This window comes from Larus michahellis, chromosome 2 (genome assembly GCF_964199755.1).
Source record: "Larus michahellis chromosome 2, bLarMic1.1, whole genome shotgun sequence".
In the NCBI taxonomy this organism is placed as follows: Eukaryota; Metazoa; Chordata; class Aves; order Charadriiformes; family Laridae; genus Larus; species Larus michahellis.
Window position 1 is genome coordinate 39,901,614 of NC_133897.1, and position 21,899 is coordinate 39,923,512.

At 37.9% G+C, this 21,899-nt stretch overlaps 1 protein-coding gene across 2 annotated transcripts in view; it reads left to right on the forward strand.

Moving 5' to 3' along the window:
• The window catches only part of PLCL2 (phospholipase C like 2), a 107,922-nt gene extending 87,010 nt beyond the window's left edge, over nucleotides 1-20,912 (forward strand). The window contains exons 7-8 of one of the 2 annotated variants that reach the window (XR_012585511.1): nucleotides 10,984-11,093; nucleotides 19,637-20,882. Coding sequence is in view for 1 of the 2 variants with exons in the window: in XM_074574984.1 (XP_074431085.1) it covers nucleotides 10,984-11,093; nucleotides 19,637-19,816 (290 nt within the window). In the remaining variant the exon portion in view is untranslated. Of the gene's footprint in view, nucleotides 1-10,983; nucleotides 11,094-19,636 lie in introns of both variants that reach the window. The other variant, XM_074574984.1, reaches the window with a different exon arrangement.
• The last annotated feature ends 987 nt before the right edge of the window (nucleotides 20,913-21,899 follow it).

The window sequence follows — 21,899 nt, forward strand, 5'->3', positions numbered from 1 at the left end:
GAAAATCAAAGTAATAAAATCAATTTTGTCCTAATACTTATATTTCTCGGTTCCCCTGTTAACTGCTTAAGCCTTCCAGCAAAGCTACGCGTTTACAGAGCTGTTTCTTTTGTATTTGTTCCTGTTATTTGCAATCTAAATTGTTTTTAGACTAGTGTCCACCAAAAGAAAGCGTGTAATATGCAGAAAAAGTAATACTCTGTGTTACATGCTATGTGCAGATTAGATAATCCATTAACAGAGGGGAAGAAATTGATATAATTAAATCTTGAGGAGCACTTTTGGCTGGATATATAGGCACGCAACTGTGTTTTTATTTAAAAAGTGAAAGGAAATTACTAGATCAGTTTTTCCCAACATTTTTGTAGTTACCCCTGACGTGAGAGTTTGCAGTATGGATACTGTGGAGTTCACACAAGTCCTGTAGAACCTGTTAATCCACATCTTCTGAAATACTTCCTCTCATCAGTGAGTCTTGATTTTTGATTAGAAGCCACTGCATTTAAACTATGGCTTCATTTGTGGGGTAGTGAAGAAATGCTGCTTTGTCCATTACCGTTGGCCTTCATAACTGAGCAATATTTAATGTGTTTGGCTGCATCAGTAGGACACGCTGATCTTCAAGTTAAATCATAGAATCAGATACTTTACTATATTTTTCGTGACATTCACTGTTAGACAATCAACAATGTTTACCACCATCACATAAAATCTCCAACATCACCTATTGTGAATAAAATAGCACTTTGAGGCCCCTCTCAGACAGTGTTCATTCTTCTGAAATACCTGTTTTACTGTGTTCTCTCCTTGTTCCCATTTGTTCTAGGACAGCTTTCAAATTGTTTTAACTCCTTTCTCCATGTATGTCACAGCATCATTCTGAAGGTCTATTTGCACAATAGACTGTCTCCAATAGTTAAGGAGAGGTGTGAATAAAGGGCATGTTGGGGGGAATCCTTTCCCTTAGGTCTCTTTCTTTCTTTATTCAGTCCATTATTTTACTGTTATTTTACCATTATTTTACCGTTTTTTTTTCTTTCCTCTTTTACTATGTCTTGCTTCATTTTTCTACATTTCTTCATTTTCCTATTTGTCCTTCTTCCTCACGCAGCTCCACTAAGCATCTTCAGGTGCAACTCCACAGCAGGTCAGGTTATACTGTCATTGCATATACTCCCTGCCTCTGTAATCCTGTTCCTCTCCTGGGCCTTGAATATTCTTGAAGCCACATTTTACTGGGGGATGGAGGGAGTGAAGAATTGCACTTAGATCACCTTAGGTAGCGTGGGTGAATACGTGATTGATCTTTTTCCTCTGTGTTCAAATCTCTCTCATCGTTACTCACACCAATCGTACACCATGTTTTTCATATATTGCTCCTCATACATAGCTCACTGTAATACCTTGGATGGTGTTGGTTTTTGGGGGAATCTGATATATTTTGCACAAGGGTGGATGGTTCCTAGGATACATCTCCCATATGGCTGGATATTCTCATGATCTCACTTGCTGTTCTCAGGGCAAGCACTTAAACCAGCACAGACTTTTGTATTGTTCTGAGTTTGCTCCTTCACATGACGCCTTGTTTTTTCCTACTGTTAATGCAATTCTAGACCAATAAAAGATCAGCTTGTATTAATGATGACTGGCCAGAGCTACATATTTGACTTTCAGCAACCTCAGTGAGCAAAAATGACTGGAAAATTTGATTATGTACTGGAAATCAGAATAAAATTACAAGAGGCTAAAATAGAATTATTGATTTTAAATAGCCTTTCCAAGTACAGATATATTTACAAAATTAATCAGTTATATTAGCTTGTAGTTTGTATTTTTTAGCAGTTGCCTTCTATCTGCTAAAATGGTTAAAGAGGCAGGATTGATTATATCTCTTAAGATATAGAGAAGTATACTAGAGTGCAGAAACACAGCAGACATTTTATGTACTAAGATTGGCTCAAAGGCCACACTGTTATCCTAACTACAGTCTAATCCAAAACAGTAGGAAAGGCTGAGGAGTCCGTTCGTTTCCCCATGGACTATCTGTATCTACATGTGACAACAGAACTAGTACAACAGCTGCTGACTGAGACTAACCAACTCTTCCAACCTATCCATAGATGAGGGTTTAAAAAAAAAGCAGAGTTAGTAAAGCGTTACAATCAGTATGGTTGAAAGACAAGTTTTGTAATATGTATTATTAGCTAAAGCGCTGAAAAGTTGAACAGGCTTTCAGATATACATCCCCCTTCATATTTTAAACAATAGCAACAAACAATAACAATTAGAGGTTGGGGAAATGGCTCTGGGTTTAACTAATTGTGTTAATCAGGCGATTTGAAAGAAAAAGGTACCCAGCTTCTCTGGACCAGAAGGTGATACTAAGGAAAGGAGAAGTTACATTTCTGTGGAAGCAGAAGAGATAATAATTACTATTGCCAGTGAAAATATGTGGGCTTAGCAGGATCTGAAGACTGGGAGAAATTATAATGTGCCATAATCAATGTCTGTATTAAGACTGCTTTCTAGCATTCAATAAAATCAGGATCTTTTTTCCTTAGACTTTCATTGTTCTCTCTTGAGGATCAAGGCTGATAAATAAAAGATGGATACAGCAGTCTTTGGAAAAAATCCTCTCCCTCATAGCTCTGTGTTTCTGCCCTTTATAGACAGTATTAATTCATTCTCATACATCGTAGTGGCTTAACTTCACCCACATGCAGAAATGTAGTCTGACTTCATGGAGGACTGTCCTTGTGGATTAAAGTTTTCCCTACAATGGGGGTAAAATACCAAGATTCTTCTTTTCAGAGCAAATGTTTTAATATGTGAAGGCTTGGTTTTCTGTGTATTTTGTGGGACTGCTGTGTCGGAGGTACAGAAAGAGTGTTAGTGAGTGGGTTTTATGTGTTTTGTAGCTTGATGTGCATTTCATTGACTAGAAGATTAATGTTACACAGGAATGTTCTTGGAAGTGTTTGAGGAAGGTGAAGCTGGTTACTCAGCTCCTGGAAGTAACCGAGTTTTAATTAAATCAAGGCCAGATGCCACAGATATCCTCTTTATAACTTCATAACAGTGTAAGCTTGGTGCTGCAACTACTTTGAATCTCTTCTGACGTTCATAAGAAGTTGGTGACCATCCTATGTCATAAGTGGCATTAAAGAAAGTGTCTCACATTGAAAACTGAATTATTGTGATTGCGTATGGAAATGGATGAGTTTGGATTGGAAGACTAAATACTAATTCAGTCCTTGCAGAGAGCATGGCTTTTGGCAGGCTGTAATGCCATTGTTGTTTGGGATAAGAAGGTTATCTCAGGCATAGAATTTGTCTTTGCTACTTTTAAAGAATAAAAGGGCAGCAGGTACCAAAATGTGTTTCAGTAGAGGCAGTACGTGGCTGGCTGTGTCTGGGGAACGTTGCCACTTACTACAGAGATACTGCACGTTGCCAAAGAAGTTGAAATAACTAAATTAGTTGTTCAGTATTTTTTAATTAATACATTATTTCGTCAAGTATTAATCCAAATATTTTTAATGCAAATAATTCAGACCTGGAGCTTCTTGAAGCTGAAGCACAGTGCACTCAGAACCTGCAATGACATTCGGATTCTCTAGTTATGACGTAAAATGTTTTGGGTGACTTCAGTGGGAAGCAGGTGCTTGGAAGTGCTTGAGGGTCTAATCCTTGTTCCTGTTATGGTTCAGTTTTTGCACTTAGTAGTGATCCTTAGATAATACAGAGGTGTTCTAAGTACTAATTTATTAAGGTTCATTTTGAATCTTTGTGTGAAGTGTTCTATAAGCAAAATATACGAGAATTCACAGATATAGTGACTTCTGTTGCTTCTCTAACATGGTTTATTTGATATATTGTTGATGTGATCTAGTAGCCAGACTCCTTTCCCAATCACTTTTCTGACAGATTTTGTTTTAAGAGGAAATTGTTTGTGAGGTTGAAATACATGAGTGTTTAGGGAATATAATCTGAAATAAAAATATTAAGAAACATATTTAATGCTGTAAAAAACTAAGGCCATGGCTTTCGAAGATGTTGCCATGTGTAGCAGTTGTATGTGCAGATTAAATATTTATATGTGGAAGTGAGTACTTACAGCTTAAATTCTTTCCTAAAATTCTTTCCTGTATTACCATTTAACCTACACAGTGTAGGAAGAAATATTTTGATCTATAAAGTGCTTTCTTGGATTTCTTTTCTTGTAAAGAACAAATCCATGGATGCAATTTGTTCACAGAAACTGTAAGCATTCGAGATGAGTGTACATAGTAATTGAGCTGCAATATGTAGTAACCTAATCAAGAGCTGTATGATGTTTTCCTTCCATTTTAAAAATATTTAATGTTTATTTAATGTTTATTACTTAGGTATTACTCTTTTGAAAAGTATTTGGTTTGCTTTTAAATCAAAAAGTTCTCTACCAAGGATGAAATAAATTACATTTGACTTGACTGAAGTTGTACTTAACTGCTGTATTATCAGTGTGTATTTTATACATGTATAGACAAATATTGTTTGCTACCCATTTCATATTAGGCCTGCTCAGTATATGCATTTATTGGCAAAGTTTTACTATTGTGCTATTTCATTGATAAAGTTCTTTGTTAAGAGTAAACACCTATACCAGGAGGAGCCCACCTGCTGTGTAGTCATGTCTCAGCTAGGTTGTAAATCATGCTCTTGGCAAGAAAGCTTTCATCAAAGAAAACAAACGAGCACGTCAAGTAGAAGTTTGGCTTTAGAAATACAGTATAGCAAGTGTTGTGCTTGCTCTTTTGCTAAGGATTCCTTGAAAAATGACTGTCTCAACTCTCAGTTAAAGAAAAGGTGTGAATTTTTTTCCTATAAACTGAGGTTGTACGCCAGGGCTTTGTGATAGTAACTCTTAGGAAAAAATTAAATATTACAGGGTTCCAAACAGTCTGAACTCCACCTCTCCTTTTTTTCAGTCTCTTTTCACATCTTGATTTTAATAAAAACGTACTTATCACAGTTTTCCAATAAAGATATATATATTGTACAGTAAAAAAGCAAAAATATAAACATACAGCTCAGTGACTTAAGGCTACTTGTGTAATATATGTAATTTTTATGCTTCAATTAGTTTTAAACTAGCAGAATCACTTATGCTGCCTTATATGTCACATTTTAATCAATATCGTAAGTACACTACCTTGGAACTATAGTGAAAGCTCAGTAGTGGGAGGAATTTCTAACCGAATTTCAAGAGGTGTCATTTCTAGTTAGTAATTAAGGATAGCGAATTTCATATGAAGTTATTTTGTTTCGAAGAAATTAAGAAACTATTTTTTCCAAGCTAAATGCAGTTGGAGAGGAGTAACTTTTAATAGTATTTACAATGTTGTTTCTGAAATGCATCCCCAAATAAAGCTTTTCCCTGAAGCTATAACGTTGGCACTACAAAGCCAACATATCCAATACACAGGGCAGCAACAGAAATACATCTTCCTTGTTCCAGCATTTCAAGCATCAGCAAAACAATAGCATGCATATTATAAGCTGACATCTTGTTAGTTATCAAAGGTTTTGGATCCTCTGAACATATTTGTGATAATTAAAATATTGATTAAAAATCCACGACTATAAAATAAAGCTAACATTCTAATTCTGGCAAGTGATGGCTCAGAATTCTTATCAGCCCATCAAGACTGTTGTATTGTCGTGTATGTTTTACTTAGGAAAGAGGTTTTTGTTATTGAAGTATGTCGTAGCAATAAGACATCCCAGTTCCTATACTGTCATATCAGTTCTTATTTAGTTTCTAGACATAAACATTCCATCAGAATATGCTGAGCATAAATTGATGCAGGTTTGAGGTCTGCCATGTAATACTATTCAGAGTATGCAGCTGGTTGAGATAACACAGGCCTGGAAGGTCCTGAAGTCTACTACCAGGTACAATTTTTGGAAATTGATCATGTCAAGCTCTATTTTAAAATGAATATGAGTTTTTGATTTGAGTCATTTTCTCCTTTTCAAGGCTGCTTACTGTACCACATCTACAATGGTCTCAATTTTAGATAAATTCCAATTTTACTGACAGACATGTGTCCTAATATTGCCCTTTCGCTGAAATAATTCTTTGATGTCCAGTGTCTTACCTGACTGATATGTATCTAGAGAGCAGTTACTCCTCTTTTGGTTTTCCTTTTGCTAGATTAACAAAGCAAATTTTTATTAGCCTTCTTACGTGCTGTAGGGTTCCTATTGCACTGATCAGCTTTATAGCACTTCTCTTTTCCTCATGCTGTTTGAAGTTATTGAAAATGAGAAAAGAATTGTACATAAAATTTCAGAAGAGCAGCCTGAATGGTAAGGTATTCCCAGGAGGGATGAAGAAGTGGTAAAGCTATCTAATGCATTCAGGGGTTGGGGGGAGGGTCTGAGAGAGGGCAAAACCAAGACAATCATGAAATTCAAACTAAACTAATCAGCATTCACTAGGGAACCAGAAAGTGATTCAGCATTGAAGGAGAAAATAATTATTGGGAAATACTGAAGGACTGGTTATGAGAATGCTTCAAAAAAAAAAATAAGTGTACTGCAGTGGAGAAGGATATGCTGTGAAATCTTTGATTGTGATTGAGAACATTTGTTGGCGGTATTTTATTCTGTTTAAAAACCTCCTGTTGCATCATGATATTTCTATTTAGTTACATATGTTACAGTGTATTTACATGACTTACAATAGTGGGGGTGAATATTTCGCTGAAAAGCTGGCCTTTAACATGGAAGACTTGAGTCATATTGTGAAAGATGGAAGTGTTTTTGTTTTGCGAGAATAAGAAATTCTGTGGCTTCTGTCAGCTAGCCCTTACGGTGGAGTAGGGTTGACCAGACTTATTAATGCAGCTTATGCAAAGTAAGTGCCCTAATATTCCACAAGCAGAAACTCAGAAGGGAATCAAGTAATGATGTTTGAACCCTCATCACGCTGTCATTATCAGTAGAGTTACCACAGTTTAACAAATTCAAGAAGGGTAAAAAGTATGACCAAGCCAGTCAGCCTCACTTCAGTCCCTTGGGAAGGTGATGGAGTAAATCTTCCCAGAAACCATTTCCAAGCACATGAAGGACAAGAAGGTGATTGGGAAAAGTCAGCATGGATTTTCAAAGGGGAAATTGGGCTTGACCAACCTGACAGCCATCTGCAATGAGGTGGCTTGCTTGGTGGAGGAGCAGAAAGCAGTGGATGTTCTCTATTTCGACTTTATTGAGGCTTTCAACGCTGTCCCTCATAACACCCTCACAGACAAACTAAGGAAGTACGTAGAGGCCAGATAAGTGGGCAGTGAGGTGCACTGAAAACTAGCTGACCAGCCAGGCTCAAAGCATTGTGATGAGCAGCATGAAGTCCATCTGGAGGACAGTCAACAGTGGTGTGCCCCAGGGCTTGATAATGGAGCTACTACTGTTTAAACCTCTTCCTTTATCACCGGGATGATGGGGCAGAGCACATCCTCAGCAAGCTGACAGAAGATCCAAAACTTGGAGGAGGCTGGATACAGCAGGTAGTTGTGCTGCTACTCAGAGGGACTTTGACAAGCTGGAGAAGAGGGGTGACAGGAACCCCAGGAACAGGGTTCAGCAAAGGGAAGTGCTGAGTCCTGGACCTGGAGAGGAATGACCCCATGCACACACCAATACAGGCTGGAGGCTGACTGGCTGGAAAGCAGGTTCAGAGACGAGCACCTGGGTGTCCTGATGGACAAGAAGTTGCACATAGCTAAGGAAGTGCATTGCCAGAAGTCTGAGGGAGGTGACCCTTTTCCTCTAGTCAGTATTAGTGAGGCCACATCTGCAGTGCTGCATACAGGTCTGGACACCTCAGTACAAGAGAGACACAGACATACTGGTGAGAGTCCAGCAAGGGCCAGAAGGATGATTCATGAATGGACTGGAGCTTCTTCCGTATGAAGAGAGGCTGAGAGAGCTGGGACTGTTAAGCCTGGGGCAGAGAAGGCTCCTTCGGGGTCTTGGCTGGTCAAACACGGGAAGAGGTGGTCAAACACACCAGAGGGGTTATGGAGTCTCCATCCTTGGTGATATTCAACACCCAACTGGACACAATCCTGGGTAGTGTGCTCTACCTGACCCTGCTTTGAGCAAAGCAGCTGGACTAGATGATCTCCAGAGGTGCCTTCCAACCTCAGTGATTCTGTGTAAATATGGATTTTAGTAAAGTTGCCATCTCCAATCAGAAGAAGCTTTTAGAACTGATCTTTCTGGCTCAAGACAACAATCAATAGTAATTTCATTATAGGTAAAAATGTTAGTGCAATGGGAGCAAATTAAAATGCAGGAAATTCGATCTGAACACACGAAGAATACATATCCTATATAATCTTTGTGATGACTCAGAAAATTGTGGATAATATTCTTTTTAGCATCTGCCAGTATAAATGTAAAACATGAGTAACTCGTGCTTCTTGGACTGAGCAGGTGGCGTATGCAGAAATAGATAGAGTGATAAATCAGGTTAATATTATGTCTGTTGTTGTCCAGGAGCTCTCAGGCAGGTCAAAATTATTAATGGACTAAAAATTCTAGAAGTAATTAGGCCTCGTAAAAGTAATTTGCTTACTATATCTTAAGTAGAGCGAGAGCTGAATTTTTACTTGCAAGGAGACAGAAAATCCTGTGTATTTATAAAAAAAAGACATTTAACATTCAGTTTTCTTTGCAAGCATATCTTAAAGGCACTTTTACATGTGTTCATATGGACACATTTTCCGTTTTATTAATTTAGCTGTAAATGAAAAGCTCTTTCCTCTTTTTTCCTTTTTCTGTTATCTTCTGAGAAGTCAGTTTTATTTTGGAATTTAACACTTTTGTCATTACTTTGCACTATGAATGCATGAAATAGTTCTAAGGCAAAATGCAAGAAAACCAAGCAGGGACATAGAAGGGGAATAGCAAGAGACATATAGGCAACAGTTACATGCTGTGCTGCATTCGTACTCTAAAATTAAGTTGTCCATATATTGTGTAGCAAATACTATTCGGTCCATTCAGCAGATGGACAAACTGAGACTAAGAGGTGAAATAACTCATTTCAATTTATCAGGCGAACCAGTAATAGAAACAGAAATAAATTCAAATCTCCTTGTCCCTGGTTGTGTGTTTAGATTTAGAGTAGGATGACTTTAGTTTAGCATGATAATGAGGAGTGGCCCTGTCCAGTCCAGAAGAGATGCTGAGGATAGGGGGGTGATTAGTGCTGTTTAAGCAGGAGGCACTTGTTTGCTGAGGGTTTACATGTGTGTGCCCTGGCAGGATGGTCTGACTTGTCTCATTTTCTGAAAAAGGGCCCTGAGGTGTTGCTGCTGACTGCCAGGAATATTCAGCTGGAGTGGAGTGGCTTTGGCAGAACAGAAATGTAACGTAGCATGAGTGTAAAGAAGGGAGTCACCACAGAAGGTAGTCAGTGAACCAGAAAAGAGCTCTTCTGTCTTTGTGTTTGAGATACTACTGACTTTGTATACATAAGAATAATCTCAAATCTACAAAGCACCAATTTCACATTGATCATGCAGACCCTCACCATTATTCTTAATCTCTGTCTGAGTGGCTTCAGTTCAAGGTTTCAGTTCATCGATCGCTAATGCCTGTGGATTTGAAGGGCAATATGTATAAAGATGGAAATGAGGTACTGAACTCCAAAAGTTTAGCAGTGTAGTCTCCAAATTCATATTACAGATCAGAAAATCTGTATTTTTATGGTGGCTCTAGAAATTTATTGTTGTAGATATGGATCTGTGCATAATCTTTCCATGATCATATTGGGAGTTTATTTTTTTTGATGATGTGAGCAGGAATTGGATACTTGGAAACAGTGGTGGATGAATGAACTTTAACTTCTCACCTGGTTAGAAATCTGTTTTGGGGAAGTAGAATATGAATGGTTTACTTGAAGCTGTACTCTAGGGGCAGAGGCAGAGCTATGGAGAAGTGTTGGAAATAAAAATGATGCAGTCGTTTAATTCAGGGAAACTATTTGCCATTTATTTTGCTTGTAGTAAAATTTAAAATAGTAAGAAAGGCTAAAAGGAACAATCTCGTCTTTCAAATGAATTTATGAATAATTTTAAAAATGTATGTGTGTGTGTATCAGTCTTTTTCTTGTAATGAGACATGAGTGTCGGGTAGAGAGCTTACGAAGAATAGATACTATAATGTCCTTAAAAGTCAGTCTACTCTAGGATTGACAGCCAATGCAAGTTTGTATGGTTATTCCATGATAATTAGTTACATGTAAATTTTGAAGCACATATACTCCCTGGGCAAATAGAAGATCTCAACATAATTAAAAGTATAATTTTTAATTAAGCTATAATTTGGTTTCCAGTTTATCAGATAGAGCTTTTGTGGACACAGTAGTTTACATGGGTGTGGTAAAATGTCCTTAGGGGTTTGCTTGGTGCTCCTTCTTCACAACTATTCTTTTTCTCCTCCAGGGTATGGTGACAAGGTTATTTTCTGGGCTGCCCCAACATATAAACTGTTAGCCGGACAACTGTGATGTAAAGTTAGTGCATAAAAGAGCACGGCACAAAATAAATTTGTTCGGATAAAGTATTTCATGAAATTGCTGTTCCCATCTATAGCAACTCGCAAAAAGGTTTTTATGTATGGTGCAACAAGTTTGGTTGCGCTTAAAGAAGATTTTTGTATAGTAAATATTTGCTTTGCTCCATCTTTGTATGGCAGTGACCCAACAGGTACTTCAGTGTGGATTTTGGCTTGGAGAGATCTGTGTGTATTGGCATGCTGTGTAACATTGCACATTACTAGTCCAGATACATTTGTGCTTGAGGAATAGAATTTCTGAAGCTTTTTCACTGTCGTTTTTCCTTATGAGTTTCAAATCTCTCTCTCTCTCTGTGATCAAAAAATGCATTAAAATAGTTATTATATTCTTCCCTCTTTTATTTTCCACAGCAATGGAGTTTCATGAAAACCTGCACAATATAGGAGCAAGAGAAGGCTTAAAAGAAAGAAAACTGCAAAAATCAGTAGAAAGTTTTACGTGGAACATTACAATTTTAAAGGTAATGTGTATTCCATGGTTAGTTACTGTATTTTTCCATTCACAACTGGCATTCTAATATTGTTACTGGTCTTTACTCTGTGTCACAGTTCAACTGGATTTATTCACTTTTGTAACCATATTCAGTTTAGTTTATGTAACTTGAAAACACAGCAGACTCTCTGTGTGAATATTTCTTATTTTCTATTGTTGGGGGGGGTTGTTTCATTTAGTTTGTCTGACATTTTCTTCTTACAACCCTTTAACGTGAACAGCATCCCCTGTAATCTTGAATACATGGGTGAAACAATGAGTATTGATTTCTGTGAGGCGACTTGAGCTGGGAGGAAGCTGTGCTGCTGTTTAAACCCTGCTTTGTGACTTGAAAGGGAGAAAGAGTATTAAGGTTAATGCAGTTATTGGAAAACAGAAGGGAAGCTGTTGCTATTTCAGTCAGTGATGAATGGTGATTAATGATACATACAAATCACATTAACAATCCAGACTGGAGTAAGTTGACGGTATATGAGCTAGAGATTCTCTTTGCATTCTGTCAAGCGCATCTGCTTACATTTTGACACGACAATAAGCGATGAAGTATAAAAAAGCTTTCTGTCAGAGACCCTCAGGAAACCAGAATGTGGAACAGTTCAGGTTTCTTATCACTGGTCTTTCATCTCAGCAGAGTATATAAAAATTTATAGAGATAGCAAAACTGCTTCCCTTAATTTATTCCCATGACACTATCCTTCTAGCCCAAATTATTCAAGTTTTGTGTTTACATCCACTAATGAGTTCCTGTCTCCCACTCAAATATTTCATCACTACATTAAACTATAAAGTCTGTTTTAATTATAAAGAAAATTATTTTCTCCCACTTACTTTTTATTTTTAGTTCTTATTGAAAATAGAATTCCCTATTGCCTCTTCTTACAGTGAACAACTACAGAAAAGCAGTAGTACACATGTATTTCTCCAGCTTTTCGTGTTGGTTTCAACTGTTAAGCTTTTCACGGTGTTGCTTGGTGCTCTGGTCCCCCTTGTGTTACACTGCACAAGTCCAATGCAGAGGAGAATCAAAAAGAGGTTAACTTTGCCCCAGCGTGTACAGTTAATACATTCTAAAAATACGCGTGCAGGTTCTGCTTATAGGTAAAAGGACCAGACTGTCACTTTTCCTTTATTAGAGTGGAGTTTCCTGAAGACAGTGTATGGGATGATCAAGTACCATTCCTGTGCTACCTAGGGGATATAGAGGAATCACTTCAGTGGGTTTGGGCAAACATCAAGGAAATAAATTCTTACCAGTTCTTTACTTTTCCGTCAAAGGTATCAGATACCAGCTTGGATAGGGAGATCTATTTTCATGCTGCCTGAAACAGCAATACCTTTGCTTCGTCTCTGCTTTCCATTCAGAACATAAGGGTTTGGCAGGGGTGAGGTTTGCAGTTGATGAGCGACTGAAATGTGAAGTCGTGATTTCTGCCTAAGCCAGGAATTGGAGAACCCACATGATAGTTCTGGCTCTTCAGAGCACTGAAGGGCTTTTGTGCATATCCTTAGGATTAACATAATTATGAAGTTAAAAGGCCTTCCTTTTGAAGAGATTACTGAGAAAATCTCTTCAATGTTGACTTGTTTTTTTTCTACTCGCAGATTAAGGTCCTTTCTGTAGGAAGGTACAAGTACAATTTGTCCCATAATTAGTACTTTATCAAAAAAATCAGTGAGATTTTTAATCAGCCTGTTGTCAAAACATTAACAGGAGGTGTTACAGAAGGTTCTGGTATGTTGTTGCATTTTAAAAGTTATTTACAAGTATTACAGTTCACATAGACATCTATTAAGTGCTGTTATTCAGAGTCAGATGTACAGAAAGTTAGAGGCTGTGATTTTTTTGAAGTAACACATTGAGGTTTTTCACTCCAAACTCTTAACGATAGGCTGTAACCATAACTTGTCCTGTGTTACATAATTAAAGACAAAAAGTTTATCCGTTTCTAAGACACTACGCTTCCTGTCGGGAGAAAAAGACCTGCAAGCATAATTTTGATCTAATACTGTTTTTCCATTTCCATTTTCCATTTTTCTAGTTCTCTAAAAAATACGTGAGGACAGGGATGCCTGCATTTTTTAGAGCAAAAATTAATCAGGAGAGTGACAATCTGAGCCACTTTAAGAATTTATTTTTTCTGTTGAATTCCCTGCCTGTGTCAAATTAGCTTCCCTCTTGAACAGCACAAAAATAAACCCCTGTCTATTCAGTGGCCCCAAATTTTGCTGTTCAACAAGTAAGACAATTGAGCAACCAACACACCAAAGGCAGTGCCATGCTTAGATGGATTTAACTTTTTGTTCTTTGTCCTTGTAATTATAAACAGTATTTTACGTGGTCTCTTGGCTATGATTTAGGAATTGCTGTGTGGCTCTGATCAGCATTACTAAATAATTCTACATGAGCACCATCCTCAGCTCCCTCAGAGAACTCGCAGAATGCTCACATGGTGTGGCTGATGTTATTTCCAAACCAATTAAGTTGCATTTTACCCTCAAGGTACATATTGATCTTTTTTTTCAATTGGGACATTTTGAGTACAGTTGATGCAATGGAAACTTGGATAAAATAACAAAATTGACAGCTTAATTCTAGGGGAACTCTTTGTTTAGAACGTCTGACGTAGCTATTAAATATCTATACATGTGTGTGCACACGCACACACGTTACAGTTGCTGTTCTAAAGGATTTTATTATTGCTAATTTGAAGCCATGTGGCCAAATTTATTATTGGTATAGTATGTTTGAATTCAGCTGAAATATCTCTGTTCAATTTGTGTATGTGTATATTCCCATTCTTATGCAGCCCATATATGCACATACCGATACTTGTGTAACTTCAGAATATCACTTAGAGTAAATTTAGTCTGCTTTAGTGAATTTTGTTGCCTATCTGAGAGATTTAGAGATTGTACAGTATGAGAATATTCTTCTCTTTCAAATAGGCAGTTTGCAAGATCATTTGCTTGTAATTTATTTATTGTCATTACTCAGACTGATAGCACTCCTATTTTCTAAACATAGATAATCACATTTCCTGCCAGGAAGAGTACACAGTTGAAGAAAGAAAATCACTCTAAGTACACTGGCAGCAGACTTCTACAAACAACATAATGTAACAATTTACGGACTTTCCTGGCATAGCAAAACTTTGGAAAAAACCTATCTAGGCTTGGAATTTGAGATGCCCATAGGAAGAGCGTAACAGCATCTTTAAATTAGTCTTTGCAACAAAGAACTGTTTTAAACACACGGTGAGAGTTCGGTGGAAGTACTCAGAATGAAGGTGGGACTTCTCACTCCAGCATTTGTTAGATGCTTCTTGTTGGCTATGAGTTTTTAGACATGTCACATTAGACAACCTGAATTACTTTCTTTCATCCCAAGGCATGCAGTTCATGGCATCTGTTATCTCTGTAATGACATCGGTTCTGCACCCACATTAATTTTATAAGTGTATTTATAAATGGAACACTCAAGCCACTTATAGGGGTGCAATTTCTTGAATATATATTTAAAAAAAAAATCATCTGAATTTTATGGACCAAACCTGCAAATGGATTCAGGCAGCCCTGTTGTCACCATGGGGCATCCGTAAAGCGTCTGGTAGCTGCTACCTAGTCCTGTAGGTGCTCAGAAAACCTCCCACATCCCAGTGATATTGGCTTCTTTTCCTGATAGGAGCTTTGGGTCCCAGAACCTGAGCTGAAGCCCCGTCATTACTGGTTTGGGATTTTCTTGGGAAGTTTCTTGGGATTTTGAGGGGGAAAGGGTGCCCATGCAGTTATTTCAAATGTCATCTCTACAGTTTTACTTTCATGTTAACGCACTTACTGAATAACCTGCTAACCAAAAATCATGAATGAATACAAACCAAATTATAAAGGTAGCTGTGCTGAGACATTCTAGTTGATGCTATATACGATTGGCTCTGAAATGATATCTCATTTCATAGGTATGAGAACTGATAGGAACCGTTTTGGTTTTGTTTTTAATTACCTTTCAAGAGCTATGATATAAAAACACTGCCCCTTTAGACAAGAGCTGAAGGCAACAAAACAAACAGAAGATTCTTAATGTTGATTTAAAAAAAAAACCAAAACAGAGTAGTTGGTGCAGGCGCATTGGCATAGAGCGGTATGAAAGATATTGAATTGGGCTTCCACATTAGTTCACATCCTTTGTTGTTGCTGTTTATTAAAAGCTTATGAATGAATATCAGTTTTGTACTTTGATGTTCTTTAACGTCTTTTTCATGTCTGCCTACAAAACAGCTTGATGCTTGATTCATTTTCTGAAGCTTGTAAACATCAATGTGTGAAACAGATATTGAAGTTACATAGTGCTCAGTTCTGTTAGTTGAATTTAAACCATGGTGAAGGAAAGGCAGCAGCGATTGCCGTCTGCTGCTGTGAGGACAGTGCTCTTGCAGTGCTCTGCACTTGTGATGTGCAAGGCCTGTTCCTAGATGGGAATTTTCACAAAATGCCCATTAACCACAGTCCTGGGAGTAAATTTGAGTTTTGTGGCGTGTTTGCCGGACAACACTAAAGGATTGAACTCATTTACAGTTTTCAGAGGTGAAAGGCTGACAGAGCCAGCCCTACCATATAGTGAGAAACATTATACAGGTTTGGTTCTGCAACTGCTCTAGATTCCAGCATTGGGTTGTCTCTTTGGATCAGCTTTGTAGGTTTTTTGTACTTCCTTACGATGAATCTGCTTGACTAGGGTTTGAGCCATTGAGAGGTTTCTTGTATTGGCTTTGCAGTATGTGTTTTAGGAGCAAGTGGCATATAGCCATTTGGGGCTAGTGAGATTGTGATAGGCCTTTGAGTAGCCCACAGAAGTGAGAGATTGCTGTGTTCCAGCTTGTAGTCAACGAACAGTACTATTAATTTACTTATTAAATCAATGGCACATGATCTTATTTCAGCATAGAATTGAAACTGAATCTTGAGAGCCCTTGGACAAGAGACATTTGATATATAACCAGAAGGAAAGTCTTTGACTTCTTTTAACTGAGTGGGGGGGGCAATTTTTTCAGATCTGGATGACTTTTTTACTTTTCTGCCTTTCAGATGTGTTGTATTACTGTTCAACACTGTTCACTGTGATTACAACTTGCATTTTTAAGATGCATACTGCTTTTTTTACCCAGCATATGGCTTCATGATGGTACATCAACAGAGCTAGGCACTTTACATCAATTGCGCAGACCTCTCTCACTTGAGCTTGTGCCGTATTTGGTAGCAGTGGTTGCTCTTGTTTTGTCTTTGGATCAAGACTGCCAGCAGATAATGACAACCAGTTGGTTTCACAAACATTTTTCTGAGTTCAGTGGCATTCAGAAATCAATTGCTTCCCTCTAAGTGTTGGAGAAGAGAGTATCTGATACACACAGATTAATTTTTCTGTTTCACCCTTGTTTAAACTTGATCCCACTTGGCTGAATGTGTTTAGTCTGAACCCCTGTTGTCCACAATAATACAGCCCCTTATCCCAGATCTCTCTTGTCTACAAGGTTCTTCTTCCCTGATCAGTCTTGTCCAGACACTCCCAGTTCCCTGATGAAAATCCAGCCATTCCCACTAACCCGTGGCTTCTTCTTTCCTCTCTCTACTCCATCATCCGGTATTGTGTTCCTACTTGGTGCCTAATTTTCTCTTCTGGCAGTTTTCTCCCATTGCTTTCCAGATCATATTGCCCCCAGTTTGCCTCCTCTAGGGATCCTTCCTGATGAGTCTTAATTTTAGTTTTCTCATCACCTTACCTGATTTCATTGTATTCTGCAGTTTTCTCCCTGCTCTGCATTTTTGTTTGTTTTTCTGTCTCACCAACTTTTAATCCCATTACCAAGCTCTCTCACTCTTTTTGAGTTGTTAGTCCTTCTACTTGAGTGTCATTTTCAACACATTTTACTGTGTTGGATTTTGTCAATTCATTTTCTTTCTGTATTCCAATCCCAAATGTTGCCTCAGTCTTTCCCTTTCTGCACTCACCTGTCTGGTCCAAATTCAGTGTTGCCGCACTGTGTTCGTTTGTCATTATTTCACAATCTCCTCTTTCAGTAAGATCTAGTCTCTACTTTGTATAGTACAGTCTGACCTCCCTTTCTGCAGCCCTAGACTTCTTGCCGGGTCAGTCTCAGAGATCGCTCTCACCCCCTCCTTTTCTCCATCCGCCTCCTCTCCAGAGTCCCTGTTCCAGGCTCTTCCTTCCCTTCCTCCAGTCTGGCTTTTGGACTGCCTGCTTTGGCAACCAAATGTTGGTGGCAAGACAACTTGGAGGAGCCATACAGGAAAAACCCAACTTTTTTTTATAACGCATATTCGTTATTGTGTGGGAATGGAATATGCATTGTCTTGCCACATTGCTGGAGCTGTCAAGAGGTGAAGAATGATCGAGAATACAATCCTGAGTGATTGCACTAACCATGTTCAAAATCTGATTTTTGTTTATTAAAAATAAACAAAACCCACTGCTCTGGGTCCCTGAAGTCGTTTGAATTACAAGTCCCTACCCCAAGTGGGAGTGGGGATGGAAGGATGGGAGATTGTTACAGAAATTCTGACAGCATTTTCCCGTCTTTATTCTCAGAACTGAATGAACCATGTGGATGAGGTTAAAGAATAATATTAAATGGTAATAAAAATAAAGTCTGCCAGTGGCAAAAAATCCTGTATAGAGAGTATCAGCTGAAGTAGTTAAAGTTTGGCAAGCATATAAGCAACTGAAAGCAGTTTTGTTTTTTTTAAAATGAGAAATTTTGGGCCACCTTATTAATAGACTGTTGCTAGCAGCTCTGCCTATAATAAACAACTTGATTAAAGTTCCAGAACTATATTCTCCTAATCCATGTAAAATGGAACTTGGGCTAGAAACAGATGCACTCCAGATATGACTCATTTAGTCTGCTGGAGTGTTTTAAATTAGCTTTTAGTTGTTTGTCAGTTTGGAAAAAAAGTATGTGATTTAAAAGAAAAAGTAGCCCTGGTTTTCTGTAGAAGAAAATACTATTGAAGTTTATGCTGTTATTGGTGAACTTCCAGATTTTTTTCTGTCTGGTAGTCAGAAAAAACCACTTTGACTATTATAGTCTTGGATAAGGGGAGGGGGGGCATTATTTCTTTGAAGAAAGCAATATTTGTTTTCAATTTGTGTGCCTCAAATGCGTAATTCTGCTTACTTCATAGGGTAGTATTTATGTTCTGAGTTGCTAAAGAAGAAAGGCTGAAGTATCACACCATGAGTGCACACATGTTTTTGTCTGACTGCTGTTCTACCTCTCCTTTAATTTTTAAATCAAAAAGTAAAGTTGGATTTCAACTTTATTTGGCAAAGGAGAGGCAACATAGCCATTATGTCTCTAGAAAAGACATTAGCATCTCTTCAAGAGAAGTGTCTGTCAGGAGCCAGAATTTACACAGGACAGACATGAGCACCCCAGTTACAGGAAAAGGTGCAGTCAGTGTTCGTACATTATTAGACTTTATAGGAACTGACAGTCTCAAGGAACTACAGTACTTGGGTTTGTGTGTGCGTGTGTGTTTTTCTCCCCTTCAGTTGGAAATTACACTGTTTAAGATACGTTATTTTTGAAGCATCATTTTCCTTTCTGTAAGCTGTGGGGCAGTTCTTCGGGAGCACAGGTGCAGTGCCGTCGCTTTGGCTCTTCCAGACTTTCTGCACATACTTGTGAACTTCCCTGTGTCCACCGGTAGGACACACGTGGTCACCATGAGCTGCAGCCTTGCTCATTCCTGCGTGTGGGCAGGGCAGGCAGGTAGTGGCGGCAGGAACTGCCTTGTCCAAAGTCTGTATCATGAGAACTGTTGCCCCCTTAGAGGGCTTTAATCGATAGAAAGAAATAGAGTAGCTAATAATGCAGGACAGAGACAAATTGCCTAAGTCTGGAACAGTTTCTCTTACAGTTTTACTTACCATGATGAGTAGTACTTTACTTTACAACTTTAAGTACTTGTAAAGTATTTTACAACTTACAGTGAAGAGTAAGATGGCAAGTAATGGGGGATAGCGCTGAACTGCAAATAGCCCTGTGAAGTCTTTGTCATCACTGTCCTTCTTACATGTTGCTTTGACAAACCTGTATTTTCATATTTCGTGCTTTGACAAACTTTGATCCTTTACCGTGCTACTATTGAATGAATCACATTGCTAGGAAAAAAACACCTCAAAGAACCAAAACCCAAAACAGTTTAACTGCTCCCTGAAGTATTAAAATCAGCCTTCACAATTTTCTCTACGCAGAAACATTTTATAGTCCCCATGGATTGAAAAATACAGCACAGATTACTTTCCCGAAAGATGTTAGGTAGAGCTTGGTTCTTACTAACTTCAAGTAATCCAATTTTGAGGTTCGGTTTGGTTTGATTTTTGGGTTTGTTTTTGAGCAGGGCATCTGTACCATTAATCTGAAACAAACAGGGAGTGGGGGGAAGATAATCCTATTAACAATTGTGTATTCTAACTGCATTTTTTTCTTACAGGGACAAGCTGATCTTCTCAAATATGCTAAAAATGAAGCACTGGAGAATCTGAAACAAATCCATTATGCCACTCTTTCATGTGGACTCAATAAGCCAGGCACTGAAAATGCCGAAATCTCAAAGCCTCGCCGAAGTCTGGAGGTCATACCTGAAAAAGCAGGTGATGAAAATGGAGAATGAGAGCACGCTCTTCTCGTAATTATGGAGTTTATAACTCTGTGACCAATTGTAGCTGCATAGGACATTTGCTTTGCACTTACTGTTGGAAAATATTTGGAATTTTTAAAGCACAACTGGAGAAGCTAATTACAATCTATTGAAACTGTGAATGTATGTAGCAACTCTGTTTGTGAAGGCAATGATATTGTGTGACATGGAAATTACATTATTGGCCAAAATATAGTATATATGTAAAAGATACTGTAATTCAGTAATAGTGTGCTGAAAAGTTCATTATAGTGCCATAGGGAAATGAACATTTTTTAAATGAGCTGTAACTAGAGGGAAGTCAGTTGACAGAATTTGACAAGATGCTTTGATTTTCAAGCGAGTTAGATGCACAGGTCCTTTATTCGTTTGCACAATTTGTTAATTGTGCTAGCGAGGTGAATTAGTCTCTTGAAAATCAGGCCAAACAAGTAAAATCCACATGTTTCACACTATATGTAATTCAGCCGCTCAGATACTTGGGTTTGAAGAGGTATTGATTTTATTGTTGAGCCATAAAATAAAATGAGAATGTAATTAGACAGTGATCACTGACTTCAGTGCACTATAGGAGAGCCATTATGTAAAAGGAAAATGTGCAATCAATCTGATAGCCTATGTCAGAAGAAGATACATACCTATTTTGCCTAAGATCTTCTGCAAATGTGTGTAGATAATGTGACCAAACTGCAAGCAAAATGTTGTAAATAGTTTTTTCATTTTGTGAAGTGAAGTGCTCATATTAAAAAGAGTTTTATGAGATTGCTCCCAGACAAGTAAAGCTTTTAACTAAATTTTAACTTTTTTATTTTTCAAGTATTTTCTTCCTTACAGAATAGGTGATATCTTAATAAGCAGGTTTGTCAAAAAATAAATAAATTGCTGTTCTGGTTCTGTTTTTGTTTTCTGACAACATTAGGTAAAGGTATTGTAGCTGATATTCTCATTGTAAAATGATTATACCAACCTAGAGTGTTCTCTTACTGTTTCTGATTTAACAATAAAATGGACTATATAATTACAGAAGCTAATAAATTTGAAGAAAAACAAGCAAAATGCTACAGAGATCAAAATGCTGGTTTTGTTCAGCTGGGGTGAAAAAGGGGAAGATGGTGATGTCTGTTGAAAAGCATTGTTTTAATTAGAGGTCTTCAAGACATGCATTCTACACGGATTTTTGTTTTTGTAACCAAGTCAGGATGCTGTCTCTGCATTCAGACTGTAATGAACATCTACATATATATAACTTCCTGTAAAAGTCAATGGAGCTCTGTCCAAGGACATCGGTATACTTGCACCTAATCTGAATTATTAGGGACTTAAATTTATTTTCTAGTCATTATAAAATTAAAGGCAGGGTGGGGGGGAGAGATGAAAACAATTTGCGTAGTAAATGTCACATCCTGAGCCTGCAATTTTAAATGTCAAACTGCATGGGTTAGGAGCAGTTTTAGAAGGTGCTAAGCTCTTTCAGTGACAGATTGTAAGCCTCAATATTACTATCTTGCCAGGATCTAGTTCAATTCTGTGTTGTACAAAATCAAACATTTATCCTGTTGTAAAAACCTGCAAACGTTGCTTTTTAGACAGTCCTCTATGTTGTCAGCTGGAAGTCTTCCTGTTGCACCTCAAGTTGATGGGAAGCAACATGAAATTCACTGTTGTGAACTGTATTCCAAGCCAGTATGAAATTAGTCTTCCAGGGCCAAATCTATCAGATCTAAATCTGATTTATCTACAGTAAAATAATGTGTCACATCAAGATACAGCCGGGCCATAAATATAAAAGGTCGGTTTCACTTTATCAGAAAAACCAAAACCTAGGCTGTTGCAATTTTACTACTGATTTTTAGTCCTAATTGAAAGGTGTGGACTGTGGAAAAACGTCGGTACAGTTAGCATTGTTCTTCAAAAAGGCCTGAAAGCCAGTAAAGCTTCGTTTGCAGTCCTGGCCCACCACTATTTGCATGGCATTTACAGAATGACGTAATTTATATCACAAATGAAGCCTGTGGAGTCTCTTTCTCCAACCAGGTTATCAGAATTGAATGCTTGG